The sequence below is a fragment of the Hippichthys cyanospilos genome, chromosome 1, assembly GCF_059441005.1.
Source record: "Hippichthys cyanospilos isolate Australia breed blue-spotted pipefish chromosome 1, RoL_Hcya_1.0, whole genome shotgun sequence".
Taxonomy (NCBI): Eukaryota; Metazoa; Chordata; class Actinopteri; order Syngnathiformes; family Syngnathidae; genus Hippichthys; species Hippichthys cyanospilos.
Genome location: NC_142369.1, coordinates 24189801 through 24210703, shown reverse-complemented (window position 1 = coordinate 24210703; position 20903 = coordinate 24189801). Strand labels below are relative to the sequence as shown.

Here is a 20903-nt window from a genome sequence, read left to right as displayed (position 1 = left end):
AGAAAAATATTCGACACTCCTCGACCATTTGCTTAATTTTGCATCACAATAATCAACATACTCTTTTCTGCTTAACCATCTTTTTTTCTTAGAATCCATTTTCAACCAACAGCTTGCTTCCGTTATTAAGCACACCCTTATCGGGAACTGCACAGCACGACCAGTACAAGTGTCAGACACTGATTATCTCCTCACTTCAGGAATTAGGTATCACACTCATTTTTCCATCACAGCAGAACCTGCTAATACTAGTTTGCTTCACAATCTTGAACCCTTTATCTATTCCCAAGCAGATGAACTGACTTAGCAAACTGTAAACATAGTAGTATCACAAACAATGAGACAAGCACACCCTAATGAGCATCTGAACATGGAGAGCAGGGGTGGCCAAGTCCGGTCTTGGAGAGCCACAGTCCAGCATGTTTTCAATGTTCTCCTAAACTGATTTAAATCAGGTTCAATATCAGGCTTCTGCGAACCTCGCTGATGACCTGATCATTTGAATGCGGTGCATCTGTTGAGGAGGAAAAAAAAATAATAATAAACGGGCTGGATTGCGGCTCTGAAGGACCGGACCAGACCTGGAGACAATTATCTATTGTGACTGGCCTCCTCAATAATGCCATGTCTGGATAATGCATTTTAGAATAACGTCATGGTCTCTTGAAAATGGGATCCATTCATTTACTTTTGAGAACACAATTTACAAAGCACTTAACAGAACTGCAAACTGCAAATCTGAAGCCCGAGAAGCCTTCACTGAAGTTAAAAATCAATAACATTGCATCTGACTTCCCTCACTTTCAATGGTGTGTCTTTCCCTGGAAGAAAAGCCATCACTTCTAAATTGTAAAACAACCATAATGACATCATTTCCAACCACCGAATTTGAAAAACTGATTTTCTTATTTAAAATGCTGAAAATCAGCGCTAGGAAAAAAGCAAAAGATAACAGGGATAAGCGCCAAACTTTAATACTGATATGAATTAATTAGGACGTGCTAATTAGCTACCTGCAGGTGATTACATTCACAAGGTCTGATTAGAATGTACATCACTGTCAAAGTAAAGAAATTACAGAAAAGAAGCCAGCCAAAAATGTAGCGACAAAATGTTTTTGCTATAGCTGTCCCCTCGTTCGGTTGTAATAGAGTGACAGATACAGTATGTTTGATTGGACCTCAGTGGCACTATGGAACTGAAGGTGTTGATTGAAAGTGACCTCGGTCTAATTACAATTGGTATAATTGCATCCCTAATTACATCCCTGCAGGAAATGTAAAAACTAAGCCGTTAAGAAAGATGCCGAGCAATTCTCGAGTTATTCTTACCGCGAGAGAGGCAATAAATGATAGTGCTGAAGATTTCTTTTATTGCTGTATACATACAGTACTTTTCCGGTGTAGGTGGATGACACTTGAAAGGAACATCTACTGTATTTCTTTGTTCATGTTTCATCTCACTCTAATTCTTCTTTCTTTTTTCCAGTTCCTGAGCATGGAGGTCATGCTGCCCTCCAGCAGCCACAGGATGACATCATCACATAGCCGCCTCGTCCTTGGACTAACTATTCATCACCTCGATCGTCGGCAGCATCACCTGCCCGCGCGCACACAAGCAGGCAGACGCGCGCGCACATCATTGCACAAGTCGCGAGCCCAACGCAGCTCTGCAGAGTGAAAGAAGGAGAGAGGACGCAGAGAAGGAGATGTGGGGAGCGGCAAGATCCTGCTGGAGTAGGCAGAAAGTCCTGACCTGTGCACTTGCTACTATACATCTCAATAAAGTGCAATCCAGACAAGTGTGATGACTCAGACCGGAGGATACTCGCAAAGAACAGGGCATTGAAGATCATCAGTGTTTTTGTCCTTCCAGAACTTCCCGAAAGCAAAAAACACACTCACACCGTGTTCTCTCTATTAAACAGAGTTCTTGAATCTGCAATTCAGTTTTTCACTCCTATCTTCATTTCAACTGCTGGATGATAAACACTGCAGCAAGAGGAAACACATCGACAACATTAAAAAATATATATTTTGTCCAATCCAAATGAAGACAGGAACAATTTTCTTAACTTTTTTGTTTAGAATTTTGTCAAGTTGATTGATTGAAAATCTAGCTTTAGTAGGGTTTCTATACTGCAAACTCATTTCGGAACCGTAACATAACATAATTTCTTGCACAAATTACAGAATTTTGTGTGCCCTGGAAAATCACATTTGTAAACAGCGGCCTACTTTAGTTTGAGGGTTTTGCTTTATGGCATGAAAGTACATCAAACATAAGTATAAAAGTATCTAAAGATTTATCTGACTGATATATGATGGATGTATTGGTTAGATGTGAAAGAAATAAGAACTTTTCTTTAACAATTTCAAGAATTTCAAGCACTCTTGAGAATGACAGTTTCAACTCTACAGGTCCCAATGGACTGATCCCGATGATCAATTTGATGTTTTTTTTTGGTTCGTTTTTTCTTGTCTGATAACACACACACTCATGTTATCACTGTGCCCATTTGAAAAAGAATGTATGCATTGCAGAACCATTGCATTTCTGCTGACATATTAAGGTACAATTATTGTCACATGGCATTTAAATTGTTGTGTGTGTGCACGTGTTTTGGAAGGATGGGTAGATACATGCACTGACACTGAGCCTTCGCTCTTATTGACTCCACCACACTCATGGTCTCGAGTTGCGTCCAATATGCTTAAAACAAAATCACACTTGAGTACCGCTTTTACACACGCCCAATTCACACTTATGGTGGACCCTTTGAAGGTTCAATCATGTAGAAGGGTCCGAAAAATTATGTATACATTTTTTTTTCCCCTCGCAGATAACTTGGCATCATGCGGTCAATAAACAGTGAAAGAGCAAAAATAATGCTGTGTGACTGTTGACTCACATAGTCATGGAAGGCCTTGGCCTCACTGGAATGCTCACACGTGTCTCTTCTCTCTGGGGCTGCACAGTAGAGGTCCCAGAAAACACTGCAACACACATACGCATTCAGCTTCTTTAAGACTCACACATCCTGATGCTTTAAAATAGTAGACTTTTCCTGCAAACGATCATCAGTCACGTACGTGTCTTTGACCTCGCTGAGTATGGAACTTATTGTGAAGTGACAGATAAGATGAAGTTGTTTTATTTGTGCCTTGGGTAAAATAGTTGATAGCGGAGAACTCGCATGACATTTTACGACGGACCAACAAATAATCACATTCACTGCGAAACAATCACACCCTCTTTGACTTGAATGAGTGAATGAATGAGAAACGAGTGCCAAAAACACACTTGGTATGACTAGATAAACAATCTTAAGTGAATTATTGAAGACAATAACAATAACTTACCACCACCAAGAATGGAGAAACCCCGGAGGTTCTCCTAATGTGATGTTCTTCTCCCATCGGATCTAGACAAACCGAGAGATACAACAAGTTGCTTTGGTTCGCATTGAGGGGGGGGGGGGGGGGGGGGGGGGGGGGGGGGGGGGGGGCAAGCCAGCAGACATGTTGCATTAGGTCACATTATATTACAGAGAGAGAGCGAGTGAGAGGGAGAGAGAGAGAGAGAGAGAGAGAGAGAGAGAGAGAGAGAGAGAGAGAGAGACAGAGAGAGAGAGAGAGAGAGACAGAGAGAGAGAGAGAGAGACAGAGAGAGAGAGAGATCGCTCTTAAGTGTATAGGTCAGTCTTTGTCTGTGATCTGTGTCTAGTCGTTACAACCTGAGGGTGTGTTGGTGTGAGATGAGGTAACGGACATGTGCCAGCGCAAAACACACATTTTTATGCCCCGAGCACGCATGCCACTATTATTCACCAATCTCTTTTTAGTCTCCTTGGTTTCCCTTTTTGTTCCGTTGGTTCATAGAAAACAAACACTTTTCCCCTAAAATAGCTTCAATTACAAAAAGCGTTTGCTTATTTTCATATTTACATTTTAGAAGGACCAAAGAAATGCTTATTAACAAAATAGACTAAAGGACTTATTAAGAACACCAGGATTCTGCGGAGAACACGGGAAATCATCAAGGACAAGACACACCCACAAATCCATCTGTTTGAACTGCTGCCATCAGGCAGACGCTACAGGAGCCTGAGGGCCAGGACTGCCGTACTGGCAAACAGCTTCTACCGACAAGCTGTCCGGATTCTGAACAAATCCCTCACGCATTAATCTGCCTCTTACTGCATGCATAAAAACTATTTTGCACTCATATTTTGCACTACATGATATTTGGCACTATATTTTTAGCACCATTTTTTTCTGTTTGTTTTTTTATTGCTATTTATTTATTTGCTCGATTATGGAATGTCGTCTGCTGCTCGGGAAGTGAACAGCATAAGAATTTCATTGTGTGGTATAATAAGACTATACATATGGCATTAAACTCATGAATCTTAAATTATAATAATTATAATTGATCTAGTCATAATCATGAAGTTTTGACTGCCTATGGTACTGAGTTTGTATGCATCTCCTTTCTAAGATAACATTTTAAATGTGCGTTATGTACTATTTAGCAAAAGACTGATCACAAGCTCTCTGAGCAAGTAAAACTTATATTAAAGAGTAGAGTTCTGGCACAAGTTAGCTGACACCTAGCACTCTCAAGCTCCTGATTGCTGATTTTGAAAGCTGAAAAAAAACACTTTTTACTAAGAAATAAAAAATCACAAAATCGCATCGTCAGAGATTGAGATTTCCATGCCAAAATGATAAATTGTTCAGGACTAACAAGACCGACTAACATTTGAGGGTTTGGACAACTTGAATTAAACTAGGTCTCAAAAGTATTTCTCGAAAATGATTATTGGTTTATTTGGTGGTCTTTTAGTTCTTGATTAATCTTTGCAGATCTAACTGAGTGTGTGTATTCACTGTGCTGTGGTTTTTTAACAGTTGCTCAAAAGCCAAAGAAAAAGTAAAACCTTAAGTCTGTCTTAAATACTATGCAATCTTGCACAAGATTCTGACGTTTATTGTAAGTGCAGATTTAGAGGCATCTTTTAAAAATAAAACTACGTTTGGATTTTGAACTGTATAAATTCAGTAGCATTTGCTTTCAGGATTGCACAGTCATTTGCTTTTTCATTACAATTAACCAGCTCTGTTCTTAATCATCTCGAAACAACAACAACAATCAAACAAGGAAAGCTATTTTGCATTGATTGCATAACATTCCATACGTTGTACTGTTTGTTTACAAATCAAAAAGCAAATTGCGTATTAATCAGATAACGTTTTTAATGTTACTTTTAGACCGATATTTCTACATGCTTTTCACATGCGCAAAACCATGAGGGTTCATTCTTCGGCATCCGTTGAAAAGTCTGAGGCTGCAGAGGCAGTTTGGGCGCACAAATCACTTGGCATATACAGTCCAGTACGCACTGACTGGGTGAAGGTCATTGACTAATACAGCAATGACGTCAATCCATATTCTTGAAGTTGATTTATGTTCACACGCCGTGCATTTAATGACACAGACAGGCACTCGCAACGTCTGCTTCAGCATCATCACCATCATCATCATCCTCACAATACTGCTCTATTTCTGAATACTGAATTGTCTAAATGGTTTCTAAATGATCTAGATCAGACAAGTCTGAGTCATCTGTTTTAACAGAAGCAAGACAGATAACAGGAAACTGTGGAACACTGCAATTTTAGTCAGACTGTCCTGACCTCACTCGCAGGTCAGACCGAGACTTTGAAAGGAATGCTTTGCTTTGAAGCTCACTGTTGAGCTGGCGAGGAAGGAAATGTCTCTCTTACTTTGCATGTTTCAACAGCTCCACAAAAGACATTTGTTGACTTGCAAGATTAATGTGGTATGCGCTGGGAATAGTTACTCAGATGCAAACAAAGGATACAAATCATGCACCGTGACATGAATCCTATGCAAAACAACTGTAGTGGAAATGTGTTTAGGAAAAAAAAACCCAAAAAGAATCCAAAAATTAACGTTGCAAACAAATTTAAAACATATTGACTCGTATCATGATATATTTTTGAAGGAAATTCCATGTTTTCAGTACTGACAGCTTCAATTATTTGTAATGTCCCTGCAAAACTACTATAATTGTAAAAATAAAGTTTTTGGTGGAACATACTTTTGGGTAAACTTGGTGTCTGGTGTACTTTGTGAGGAGGTAGCTACCCTATAAACAGATTGTGATTGTAAAAAGGGATATAGCAGGTGGTTGAAGTAACAGTAAAGATCCCTTTGGAGCTTGTGTGCTCTACATGAAGGTAGAATAATGAGGGTTGGTACCACAAGCTTCGATCCGCCGTCCTCCAAAATGGCCATTTACTCTTATTTAGGCCGAGTCACTGGAATCTACTGACCTGCTTTTCACCCTATCACCTTTTTACCTCAGCAAGGACACTTGCATCCAAGGAATAAGCATGCAAGTAATAGAGGAAAGAAGAAAGGCAACTAATCTGATGAGATCCGACATCGCTCTTAATGCTCTCTGGCAAAAGTTAAAAAAAATAAATAAAAAAATAAAAAATCAAAAAAATCTTATCTGCTGCTACCATGCTGGCTCAGCATTTTCTGTCCAGGCTAATTCAATCAGCTGTTACACTTAGCGGACACACCACAGCAGGGTCAGTCTGTTTGTTAGAATGCGCTCCACACACACACACCGTGAACATGCACAGCATCCAGTAATGACCTACCTCTGAGAGGAAAGTCTGTGCTGACTTCTGGGCTCCAACATGCAGCAGGTACTCATACACGTACAACGCTAACCTGCGCATAAAGAACGAGGGAGTTTGGTTAGATCGATTGGTGCGACACACGTATACTTCTTCATTAAAACATAAGAGATCGCTTTACAATGTAATGTAATCAAAATAATGATACATGAGTGTGGATGATTTTACAAGCAAAGTTCAAGGCAAGTAGCCGTCCATCGAACCAAGTGCTGATAACGCTGTGGTGTGACTATGGTGTTTAGCTCATCCAAGATGGTCCAACTTTTGCCAAAAATTAGATGAAATTTAAGCTTTGTTTAGCTCACCCAGAAGGGTCCAAATTTACTTTGAAATTTGTTCAAAATCTGATGACGAGAAGAGCCAGTGTTTTTTTTTTAATTTACTCTATGGTTCATGCCAATTGTTGGAGAACCAGGATACACTGGTGACCAGTGGGTTACCTGAAGAGGAATGCAAGGTTTCATGATTTATCATGCCCTTTCAACAACTTGTAAAAAGACTGTAAAGGATGTGCGGAAAAGATGTCTTCCTAACAATGTTTTTTTAGGGACTTGAAAATGCGTATTTTCAACTTTTTCAACCAGATTCAGATGATTTTTGGATGGGCACGAGTCATGTCTTTTTCATGTTTTTTCAATCAATTCTTGCCGGCTGAGTAGAGATTCAGGATCAGTAACATTTATAATACATATTGATTGGGTTGCTGAGGAATTTGGTGAAGATGGCAGTTGCCACACTTTGTTACCCTGTATGTGTGACGAATATAATATAAAGTTGTTGTTTTTTTGTGAATATTGCTGATTCATACAGCAATGGCTACTATGAAAGAAAAAAAAAATCTGTTAATTTTCACACATTTTTGAAAAGACTTAACTATGTTTGAAAATGTGTGTTTTTAATAAGATTGAGCTGTACTACCAAGTTTTTGAAGTCGAAAACATATCTTCTACTCCAATACAAAGTTCATTTTTTTTCCTTCAAAGGTTTTCACAGTAAAAGTCACCAGGAGCCAAAAACGACTCAAGGCTATTGGTTTGCATGAAAGTACCTCGTTTAAAAGGTGCTACCTACCTGCTAAATCTAGTCCGGACTCCTCTTAAATGGAGATAAAAATAAACTCCCCAGACTGTCTGCCTGTCTCGAAGATGATGGACTGTGCACCTTTCTGCTGTGCACACAGGTACGTCTCCTCCTCCCTACTCTCCCACATTGCTATCCATCTCTTTTGTCACTTTCTTCGCTGTTTCTCGCTGTCCCTGAGCCAACTTCCATTTCACCCCGCACTCTATTCTGCCCATGTTTGCTTAATGACGAGAGAGGGTGTGCAGCGCTACGCCGCCCTTACCGCGCCGCCGTCCCTCATACAGTTGAAGTGATGCCGCCGCCGAGTAAACGAAACAAAGAAAAACCTGACAAAAATCGACTCCCTCGACAATGGAACAAGAATAAAAAATGTGCTGTCAGAAGATCAACCCAAGCACCGCCATTTTCTTTTCTTTAAACATCTCATAGAGCAAATAGGTTCTATCACTCACTTTGTTTTCAGGTAAATACAGTATGTTCAACCCTGATGTAAAACATTTTTTTGTACAATAGGTAGATTTTTTTTTTTTTTAGTTTAAAGTGTTTTTTTTTGGCGACTTTTAACTTTTATTCCCTTCATTTGAGAAAAAGCAACAGTAGAGACTTGAGATATGAGTGGCCCAAATTTTGAGCCATCACCAGCTTTTGGCTTGAGCTAGATTTGCTGAAAGTATTCACATAAATTCTGTCACTTACAGTATTATATTGTTCTAGCCAACCATATTTTGGCATTCAATTTATTTGGCATTTCTTGACCAAACGATAGCAACTTCAAAATTCACGCTTCCCAGGCTATTATTTTTTCTCATTCCTAATTTCACGATATTCCAACAATTTTAACATTTTTCAACTCAAAAATCCCCACTGGTTCCCAATGCGGTATTTTAAAATTTCCCATTCAAAATTCTGAATGAGTCACTTCCCCTCATGATCAATTTTCTACAATTGTACGAATCCATAATTCCTACATAGCAAAAATTCTATAATTTTCACCCACAGTTTGCACATTTTTAACCAGTGCCATTTTCATTATGCCACTGTTTTTCCTTCTTCACTTGTTTCTAAATTTCTCAAGCAAGTTTCACATTTACAATGTCAACAGATTCCATTTTACAATTTTTCCTCATCCCAAAAAAAACAACATTTGAATCTTTTTTTGGTTTCCGCCTTATTTTCCAGACTTTTTGATGAATTCAAACATTGCAACTGTAAATTGTTCAGCTCATCCCTTCATTGCTTCATTTATTAATTCGCCGGCAAATTGCAGGGCACACGGAGACGAACAACCGTTCACACACCCAATCCCATGTAAGGACAAAATACCATAGATGGGCTAAATCAGGCATGTTCAAGGCCCGGCCGAGGGCCTCTGTTGTCAAATCAATACTATGCGGCCCACCAGCGCTGTTTATCACAGTATATCGCGGTATGCATAAAAAAAGTTATGTATTTTCACGGCCATAAGGCACATTTAAATTATCGCCCAAATCGACGAGCTGTCTTTCATGATGCACTGCGTTGTATGTGTGCACAGTTCCAAAATCTGTAAATGTTACTGAGTGACATTCCTGCCCACATGCCACGTATATTTAAAAAAAAAAAAAAAGTAACCAAAAAAAAAAAGTAACCAAAGTTGATCAAGTTTGGTTGAGTGTTGTCGAGACTAAGCTTCCAGAAGAATATGTTACTTGTACCGTAAGTACAGTTTATTTTGAAGGATTGGCTGACTTCATCACAAAGATTGGCTTTGATTAAAATACCGTAGCTTGACAGGCAGCGCTCGGTCAAATGCGGGAGATTGGCTGCTGGAAAAGTTGATCTTGGGGCAAAAAAAAAACAAATTGGGACACCCTGATAAACTGTATAGCATTTAATAGTGAATAATATGCAAATTAGATATATTTAATATTCCCCAAAGTGTTTTTTTTTCCCAGACCTTTTCTTTTCGCTCTCTTTTTCTCTCTCTCTCTTCATTTGTTGTGCTCTTCAAATATTATTTTTGGTGATTTTGGTAAGTACTTGAAAATGAACGTGAACAAAAAGTATACCATTTGCAATTAAAAAAAATAATAAAATAGTTTGTATTTAATGTTATTGGTCCAAAGAATGTCAGGCGGAATGGTTGGCCCCCACACAATTTCGCCTCACCAAATCTGGTGAGTTTGGACATCCCAGGGCTAAATGATCATTTCGTTGTAGCTATGTTGTAGCTACCACTTTTGTCAGTATAAGTATATCATTGTATTATTATATCATCAAGTATATCATTGAGAATTTTTGCCATACAAAAGCTGTTAGCTTGACCTGTTAGACTGCGGTTTGACACTACACTGATTTTACACACTTGGGCAAATAAGTTGTTTACAAAGAGGAAAAGGTAATGCTGAAGCAGAACATGCCAACATATTTTTTGAAAAAAAAAACAACAAAAAAAAACAAAAAAAACAAAGAAAGATATAACAGGTGAATTCCATCACTGCCTCCAAACTTGATTTAAATGCATGGTAACTATACAGACATAAATCAGGCATCAAGCTCCACTCGTTCTGTCTGAGTCCTATCTCTTTTTTATTAAACACAGCAACATTGGGCAGAGCTGGAGTCCGACTGATAAGCAGGAAGCAAGGCAACAAACCAAGGCACTTTGTTAGAATTTAATATCGAGCAAACGTTAACACATCGCTGCTAATTTCCTTAAAGGACACGTAAAAAAGGCTTGGAAAACACCAGCCGAGCTCGCACTGCTCCCTCGTTGTTAATTTCCCACTTGTTCGCTTGATAAAAAGCTCTCAGCTATGTGGAAGTGGACTGACAGACAGTCAAAATACAGAGCCTGGATAAGCTTCAAGGATTAGAGAAGGGGGGACTGTTGAAGGTTAAGAATTTTCCGTATATGACATAATAAAGTGAGATAATTATTGCTTTTGCTATTAAATAAATGGACAGAATGAATAGTCTTTGCGTTACTAAATGTCGCGAGGCAGATGCTGCAATATGGACAGAATCTTGGTCAATCACGGCCTTTGTTGTTGGATACAAATGACGCATTTGTATTGTGTAACTGTCTAACCTGGTAATCTGCGTTAGACTTAAGAGACCACTTATCATTAATTACACCTTTACCAAGGGTCAAGGACCCAACAATTTCCCTTGTCTTCACCAGTGTGAGGTGACGGGTATGAGTGGAAGAGGTGAACCAGCCTCAAGCTCCCTACCTGACCTTTTTTCTCCTTGATTTTGAAGTGTTTGTGTACCCTCTGACTCCCATCTAATCAAATTCATATTTAGATCCGACACTTATCCGCCTGTCTCTTTACGCAGAAGCGTAAAGAAACAGGCAACTGGCAAAGGCAGTTGACCTTATTTCAACAAAAGTAGAAAGGAGAAGCTGTCCATCATTTATAAGCTGTATTTCTATTGTGACAACATGGGGATAAAAAATAACAATGTTTTGCTGTGGGACTAAACGCTTGTATATAAGTGATGGGCATCATTCAAAATTATGAAGTCTAAAACTGATTTAAAAAAAAAAGAAATGTGTTGATGAACGTGAATGGAATGCCGTATGGGGCCACAACAATGTGGCCAGGGGTGGCCGCGACCTCCCCTTGTCACTCTTTGGCCACCCCCACACCTATGGGAAATTGAAATAGCATGCAGTATTCTTACATCCTTAATATTCTGCCACATATTATTTATTTTAACTACATATGCAATTCTTTTCAATTCATGAAACCTCAACTTTACATGGCATGAAAAAAGAATGAGGCACACACGCCTGCCTACACAGGCATCCTTGGTCACCCCTTTTGTACTTCAGCGCTTGAAGTAATTCATCACTTTAGTACTCCTAGTACCTAAAGTCATTGATTACCGTATTTTCCGCACTATATGGCGCACCTAAAAGCCTTAATTTTTTTAGAAAGCTGATGGTGCGCCTTATAGTCGGGTGCGCCTTATATATGGATCAATATTGAGATTGGGATTCATAGATGGGGAAGGAACGGATAAAGTAAGCTTTACCTGTTTCTTTTGTGTGTTTACAGTTGAACAAGGTTGGTCATATTGACACTGAGTTATTATGCTATTGAGGGTTTGGAGTTATTATTTGAGTTATGATTGGTATTACTTTGAGTATTACTATATTGTGATTGAAAAAGTGTTAAAATATGTCATTAATTGAGGGTGCGCCTTATAATCCGGTGTGCCTTATATATGGAAAAAGTTTTAAAATATGTAATTAATTGAGGGTGCGCTTTATAATCCGGTGCACTTTATAGTGCGGAAAGTACGGTACTTGAGTACTTAATTCATTATCATTCACTTGTCTGTTTCAAACACTCCTTAATTCTAACACTTAAAACAAAGTATATACAAGTACCTGGGATTGAATGTCAGGACTCTTAAAAAAAATGTAAATATACTGTATATCTTTAAAATTGAATGAGTTCATCAAGTTGTGTACTCAAACATGAGGATAATTGAATAATAATAAGATGGGGAAAAAAGTAAAGCTCTCAGTGGGTAATGTGCTCTATCATAAAAGTATTTTTCACCAGGATGTAATTTGTTTAAATGTGTCACAGGTCTGCTTTGTGACACACTTAGAGAGAAAAAAAAAAAAAGAGGGGGGGGGGGGGGCTATAGAGGTGAAGTTGTCTAGCAGATGAGATGAATACACGAGGAGAGCGGAGCATTTTCATATATTTTAGCTGCACCTTAAACAGCAGCTTACTTAGCATAACTCCCTGCCGTGACCTCCTTCTCCACTTCAATACAAAAGTTGACTGCTTAAAGATTAAGGTCTCGTTTAGCTACATTTGTTCAACGAAAAAGTGAAAAAGTGAACACATTTGGATGCTGTGGATTATGGCGTGGGTTGCGGTCAGAAGTTCAAAAACTATAATTATCCTTTACAAATTCTAAAACACTACAAAAACCAATACAGACAGACGACCGACACCTCAATTACCCTATCAAACCGAAGAATGCTGTCAGTCAGTAAAACACCGAACTTGGAAATCTTGGTGTGTCTTTCGAAGCACCTTCAATACATCAAGAACAAAAGTCTGAACACAGTGACACATTGGAAGATTCCACACAATGTATGAACCACTAATTACCAAAAGCAAAAATGTCCAATGGTTTCACAATACAGCTGTACACCTCACACACATCTTTGCAGCCCAAGAGAAGGGCCAAATGGTTGCAGTCCACTGAGCACCCAGCATCAAAGAGGCACCACCTGTGGAGGAGATACCTTGCTTGCCTTCTAGACAATTTTAGTCCAAACAGAACTGACTGGCGCAAAAGAGATAGCGGTGATCAAGCCAGTGCCCCCACGGAGGACAACCCTGTGAGCGAGGGCCAAACACTTTCCCTGATTAATCAAGGCTCGCAGCACGGCTTTATGTGCCATTAAGAGCCACGCTAAATGACTCCACTTCATTCATTAAAGTGGAGTATCCTCTGTGGGTCGGAGCAGCTCTCCAGGAAGGCAGACGGACATGAGAGGGCGCCGGGGCACAGAGCAGGGGCGCTGAGGCGAGATGAGCAACAACAACAAATATAGAGCCATTACTATGCTGAATAATTCATTTTAAACGCGATGCTTCAAGAAAACATCAGCGGAAAAAAATACACAACAACCTCTGCCATCTTTGGCATTTTTTTCTTTTTTTTCGTAGAACAGTATCTTCGGAATGTTTATGAACAAACAGTCGAGGAATTCTACCGGTCGACAGGCCAAACACTTGGGGAGGAAAATCAAGCCGCAGCTGATTAATCCCTGTGGCATTATCGTTCCACTAAAGTATAATTGAATCTGTGCGGGGGACGACTAGGTGCAAGCACATTTGCGCAAGCTGCTGAAGTGTTTAGTATCTGAAGAAAATATGCACAAAATGTATACAAAGTGAGGCATACCATCCGACCGCAATGAGAAGAAGCCGAATAAAGTCGGGTGCGAGCGAACGGTTCTTCCCGAGCGGATAAAAGCGACACATATGAGCAGTGACGTGAAGAAAACTGAGAGAGGGGGACAACAAAAAGATGGAGATAGAGAAAGAAAAAGGGAGCGAAAGAGAGGAGGGGGGTAAATGATTAATGAAAGGAGCAGGGAAGCATAGCAAGAGGAGGTCAAAACGGGGCACCAGAGGAGCGATGCTGATGCCTGAGAGCGAAACTGAGGAGCACAACGTTGCAAACATGCCTACACATTTCACATTTAGCAGACCCTTTGAATAGTTTGTTGATTTCAGCTTAATACATTGAACAGTGTGATCAAAAAAGTATGCCATTAAATATGTTATAAGCTACAAGGCTGTTGAGACCGAGATGGTTTGCATGAGTATTTATTTACCTTCAACTCCTGGCTAGATTTTAATTATTCAAACTTACATTTTTTATTCTGGAGTAACCAGTGTTGGGGGGAACGAAAATCTATAAAAGTCTATAATCCTGTGTCTTGAATGTGCAGTATATCATGACCTGTGTTCTCATATTTGTTTTATTTAAACCACCCACCCATTTTCTAAGTGGCTTATGCACATTTTATTTGTCATCATTAAAATCTTGTTGAAAACAAACTTTTATTTATTCATCCCGTTTATTTAACCAAATATAGTTCTTATCTAACAGGAATATGGACACAACTGAGCGTGATAATATAACAAAACAAGTACCGGTATGGCGTCTGACCCAAGTGACAGAAACAATGCATTCTTTCAGTTACTGATGATGAATCAAAGACTGAATATTACAGATAGAGTCATTGTATGGCTGCTAATCAGTGATCAGCATAGTACACAAATTGTTTACTTGAGTAAAAGTCAAGATACCCACACAAAAACTGATGAGTAGAAGTAAAAGTGCTGATCCAAATATCTACTCAAGTAAAACTAAAAGTACCGGCTCTAAAATGCACTTTAAAGTAAAGTGAAAATCAAACAGTACTTTTTTTTCGCGATCCAAAGATCACAATTGTCATATCATTAGCAGTGCTAATGATTACAATTTTTAAAACAAAGTTTAAAACTGGAACAAGCTTGAGCTAAAAGCAGCAACAATTTCAAATTGATTCCCGTTTGGGTGTCCATTCAACATTAAAGCGTTATTTGTTTGCTTGATAATTAAGGATAGGGCCTAAATGTGATAGTTTCAAAATGTTTTCAGACATGTGCCATCAATAAAAAAGAAGCAAAACCTAACTGAGGATTGATGGCTTCTGGATAAACAGACTCTCTCAAGATTGGCCCTGCGACTGACCAGCCTGTAAAATGTCTCTCACCTGAAGTTGGCTAAGGTAAGCTTACCGTGACCCCGAACAGGTACGGAAAATGTAATAAATGAGTTGATGCTTCCACGGTTGTGTCCAAATCCTAAACCTCAAAACTCAAAACATTTACACCATTATACAAAAAAAATGACTGTGAGCATAACCACCACCGGTAACGTCTCTAGTTGTACTACGAGCAAGGATAAGTTTTCTAAATAAAAAAAAAAAAAGTTCTGAGATATTGTGAGACCAATGACTTTGTGATTTTTACGCATAAAACAAGAAGAAAATGCATATAGGTTGGTCAAGGGACTTTTTCTAAGTTTTATAAAGCATTTCAGATTCTAAAGAGGGCACTTTAGACCAGGGATCACCTACCTTAATGTAACCGAGAGCTACTTCTTTGGTACTGGGTAATACAAAGGGTTGCCAGTTTGATACACACCTCTGAAATGGCAAATTTGTTCAAAGTATATGTCATAAGGTCATGTTATACTGTAGGTGAATTTATATACTGTATCTTTTTATGTGGACACCCATCATGTGAATGATTTCTCACAATAAAAAGGAACAGCTGTGTGAATATGTGAATTAGGTATAATATGTAATGTAAATGTAATTGTACAATTCCTAGAAAATCACAATTTTCTAACCTATTTGCGAAACAGCCCAGTGGGTTACTCACGTGATCCTTGGGGACTACCTGGAGCCCGCGAGCGCCATGTTGGTGACCCCTGCGTTAAATGAAACCTTGGATTACATTTGACTACGTGTATTTTAGTGTTTCAGTTGTTCTTGAAAGTAACACAAAAAAGCTTGAACACTTGGGGATAGATCTTTGTTAATAGTGTCATCTCAAAAATATTGCTTGAAATGTTTCTACTGATTGGCGTGTGTGTGTATATTATATTTTGTTTTGTACATCTCAAAATACAAACTTTTAATTGAAATGAAGTTTGTTACGTGCTGACTTTTTTCTCCTAGCCCCTATATCTCTCCAAGTGATGCTTTCGATTAATCTCCGAGTGGCTGTGAGCTGCGTCCATACATCACTGGCTTTTCACGGATGCATCCCTAATTGGCATTTTTGCTGATGATCATAAATTGAATCTATATTCTCCATTACGCTTCCAAGGAATCCCTTGAGGTTTCTCTAATGGCTTCTGCTAAATGCAGCGCGCTTGTAGTGCGATTCCTATAAAGTGTTTTCTCTCAGAGGTTCCTGAATAGATGTGTGCAGCAGGTTTGGGATGTAGCTGAGTGGTGGGAGGAGCAGCGAAAAGTTCACTCCAGCTTTGAAGATTAGCGAGACATGTCATAATCCCGCATGGAAACAGTCTGAGGGGAAGACATTTGTACTCAAATAAACCTTCTTTCATCTTCTGGTGTTCCATGTTTTGTCTGTACTGAAATTGTCTTACCCACAGCTTTGCTGAGCAAATGTTTGTCATTGTCTTTATCCCCCTCACTTCCTCAGCACATAATGAAGCTCTTAGTCGTCTTTTCTGGAGATTTGGACAAAGGGGCGTCTTGTTCCATTTCCAATTTGACACGATCTCATCTACGCTGGTGCAGTTTGGCCACAACGTCATCCTGATTGGTGACGGAGGGTGCTGAGGAGAAAATGTTTGTAATCAGCGCTGCCTTGACATGAAGGGGAAAAAAAGTAGCCCACTGAGAAATGACCCCCTGCAAAGGGAAGAATTTGCAAGGGGAAAGGGCACACCTGAGAGTTTAAGTCCAAAGAATGAAATCATATCCTGATGGGGAGGAGTAGTCATGAAGTCATGTGTTCCTTGGCTCACCTTTTGTTTTTATTTCATTATTTTCATATCCCAGAATTTGCCCCTGGCACTAAACTTTGGGACAACGAAATGTAAAATGAAAATGCGGAAAAATCAAGTAGAATAGATCAATAGGGCTTTACGGTGTCCTTTTTGAAGGAAACTTTTCTTTCAGTTGTACTTCAAAGTCTGACTGCCGACCTCTTTTGAGTCCCCCCCCCCACCCTCCTACAATCCCCATCAGCCAGGAAAAAAAACATGTTTGGAATGCACTGAAAATTCTTACTGTAAACATAGTAATACGGTAGTATTACCAACATGACTCCCAAAAGTTAAAAGCTAGTTATTTCTAACATTTTTACTAATTTGCTACTTACTTCTAACATTTTTTTTTCTGCTAGTTAAATTTGGTTTACTGTGACAATACACCGACTCTTGACAATTCAAACAGGTCCTACTGAAAATAATAAATCATGTTAGGTAAAACACCAGAAGCAGAAAATCTACATCTTTTCAATGAAACTCTAAATCACATTCATGCTCCTTGCTTTTCACGCAAATTATGTGTATCGAACAGGCTGCTTTAGAAGGATGATGATATTTATTTATATTATTTCTTTCAGAGTCCAGTGTTGATTTGTCGTGCACACACATAAACAACTTCTCTAGGAAGATGATGATCTAGACCATAATCAGAAGTAAAAAATGTGTGACCAATCAAACTTAAATCCATAAATGCAGACAAAAAAATCAGCTGTTCACAGGTCATAAACTCAACTCACTTTCCAACAGTTACACCATGGTATCAGCTGTAGCGACAAACCACCACCCAGTGCATAGTGTCTATACCCAAAAGCATTAATAAAGACAAATTATTAACTTAAAGCAATTATACAGTATGACGTGGGAACAACATTCACTAAAATTGCTTTGTTACTATAGTCACTCCAATAACAAATATACTTACAGGATACATAAAAAAAAAACTAAGATAGGATGAATAGATTGCAAAGTATTTGGATGTTGTCATGTGGTTGGCTGTTGATCGTGTTCTAAATAAAGGAAGCAAAATAAAGCACGCTACTCAATCAGAACCAGCAAAGATGCTGTTGATTCTGTTTCACATTATTTGTGATCCATAGAAGTACATGATCATTTAGAGCAGCAACTAGCCTGCATTCAGACTGCAGGCATATTTGATTCCGATCGGATTACTCCCAAAATCTGATTTTTGGGGCTGACTGTCCACTCTGTCCAAATCCAAATTGGCCCCATTCATACTAGGCCACATTATTGAGCCATCTGAAGGATCGCTGTAGCAGCAACGACGAAAATGAGGTGTCATCCAGCACATGTAGCGTTTGACGTCATATAATTGCGACAGTGGCTAAAACAACCAAGATGTCTTCAAACTATTCACTCCAACGCCCGTGCCTAACTCTGAGAGTGTTTGTACTTGAGAGGGCAGAGTGCTCTCGGCTCCCATTAATTGACGGTAATTATTTTTCAATCAGCAGCCCATTCTCGAACTGCTTCCATGTGTACTAGTTGTTGTATTGGCACACCGTGTCACCAACTGAAGCGGCTAGTGCAGGACCCATTTTCTGCTGTGTTTTCTCAGCAGCCTGGTTTTACATCCATCTCTTCTGATTTTAGTTCATCAAATAAATAATAAAATGTGTCCACGTCCACCCTGCAATGTGCTCGCGTACTAGCCATTGCCTTTTGCGCTTCAAAGGAGCTTTTATGTACAGTATCTGTTAGATCTTGTACTGTGAACGTGATCGGTAAATGTACTGCCGAATGTGAGTACTGTACTTGTTTTTCTTTTGCTTCTCCTCGATAAAAATATACACAAACAAACAAACAAAAGTGTTTTCTTCATTTCTTTTATGAAAACAAGTGTAGTACTTGCCGCACGACTTCCACTTTTCAACTAAATAATGGGTACACGCTACGTCTCGTAGAGTGACGTCAAACTCTGTCAAGATCGGATATGAAACTACCTTTTATATTTTGCCTCAATCCGTCCTGCAAAAATCAGATTTAGAGTGTTTCGTGACTGTTCAGAGTATAAACAAGCGATCCGGTTTCAATCTGCATCGGCCAAAAATAGGATTTTGACTGGCAGCGTGAACAAGGCCTTTGCATGCCCATTTAAACACCTACTTGGAAACAAACAGTGACACCAGAGATATTCTTCAGTGCATCAATATAACAAATTCCAATAAATCAGATCGCTGCATACTTCATTCAGAAAAACTAGTCAAATGCCTAATCGTAAAATAAAAATACCTGCACCGAGAGCCTTCTGTTAATACCGAGCTTGTGGACGAACATTCCAATGATCTACGCAAACGCATATGCCAAAATCACCCAGAATATAATACTTGAAGAATACAAGCATTCCCATTTTGACAACAACATTTTGACGGATGAATCAATGATGACTTGTCTACATTAATCAAATCAGAATGTAAATCATCCGCACTCGTTCCCGATGTGTAATGGCCACGCTACTTTGGTAGTTCTTCTACAAAACACTATGAATGACAAGATCAATTGCAACAAGTACTCGTAGTAAAGACTCCCATTTATCTTCAACAGAGCCCAATAACATGTCAGTGAATCGCTGTGACTGCTGAGTCCTGCCAGTTGATTGGTTGCTTGGCTTTACTGCAATCCTGGCAGAATACAAAACATCAGTGTGGCAGGAATTAAGACTTGAGCAGACAACACAATGAGAAAGACACCTCTAAGCAATCACCCTGGCACAATGAGGCTCAGTGAAACAGTTGTTGTTCTGTCAGCAGCGGCGAGACTCCACTGTCTCACAGCGCAGACAACAATGCGTGGTGCTGAGATAACAGGAAATGCCAGCTTATCGCCGTGCAGGAGCAACAGACACAAATGGCGAGCAACAAACAAACTAATGCAATGATTTAAAACAAATCATCGACTTTAGCATTTTTCTATACCGGGGGGGGGGGGGGCAAAGAGGGATGCAAAAGGGTTGGTTTGAATACAAGCGGAAGCAAATGCACCTGTTCCTTGATTTTAGTTCCATTTCATTGGGTTGATTTGTTGAGATTGAGTCACCTCTCATGGGACATTTGTTTAATTTCACCCATGGAAGCACACAAATGAATTTTTGGAGTGATTTCCTTGTTCAACTTTGTCCACACTACTTCGTAAATCTTAATTTCAACAAAACCATAAAGTTGGACAGTAAAGTAGACAAAAAAGATCATATCAGATGAATCGTTGTACTATTTGAACAGTTGTTGACGTTTAACATGGTTAGAATATGCATGTTTCAAACTTTGCATGCGGTACATTTCTACATTTTTGATATTTACATTTTTTTTCTAAAAGGCATCTCTGTTGTTCATTATCAGTCAAATGCTGCCAATATTAAAATTACACAGGTGGCAAAAGTGTGTAATGATTTGATTACTGGTGAGGCAGCGGACTCATATCATGCTAACTGTTATGTAGTTTGAGGCTAATGTTGATTAAAATCTGTGCTGTTTTAGCTAAGGTAAGTCAATCTGTCAACTATTCTGAATCATTAGCCATGTGACGCCAATTTCATTTTTGCTTGTTTTCACACCATTTTGTCATTGAATATTTATTATTAACTCTCATCTTACACCATCTAATGAAATTGAAAAATCAATAGCAGCTGATAATAACCGATTAGTGCTATTCACAAAAAAATACAATAAATATAGAATGTGTCTTTACATTTCATTACAAGTCTAGCTTATTCTACATCATGGCAGGCAGAGAAATGCTGATTTTGGAATTGTTTATATATCCAAAGCAGAACTTAAAACTTCACTGTACTTCTTATCCAAATTAAGGTAGAGCATTTTTACTTTTTTAACATTTCACCATTAACACTGGTTAAACATTTATGCTAATGCCCCGCAAAATGTGAGCTACAACTAACAGGTATCCATCATCGGATTTAAGACAAATTATTATTATTATTATTATTATTATTATTACAATTATTAA

The 20903-nt window shown here is 38.9% G+C and overlaps 1 protein-coding gene across 1 annotated transcript in view; it reads right to left on the bottom strand.

Annotated features, from left to right (window-relative positions):
- Window positions 1–20903, bottom strand: part of LOC148429753 (single-stranded DNA-binding protein 2) — a 56359-nt gene that overhangs the window by 22123 nt on the left and 13333 nt on the right. The window contains exons 2-4 of the mRNA XM_088425179.1: window positions 6699–6771; window positions 3363–3424; window positions 2912–2996 (exon numbers count right to left, since the gene is read on the bottom strand). Of these exons, the coding sequence (XP_088281305.1) occupies window positions 2912–2996; window positions 3363–3424; window positions 6699–6771 (220 nt within the window). The remainder of the gene's footprint in view (window positions 1–2911; window positions 2997–3362; window positions 3425–6698; window positions 6772–20903) is intronic.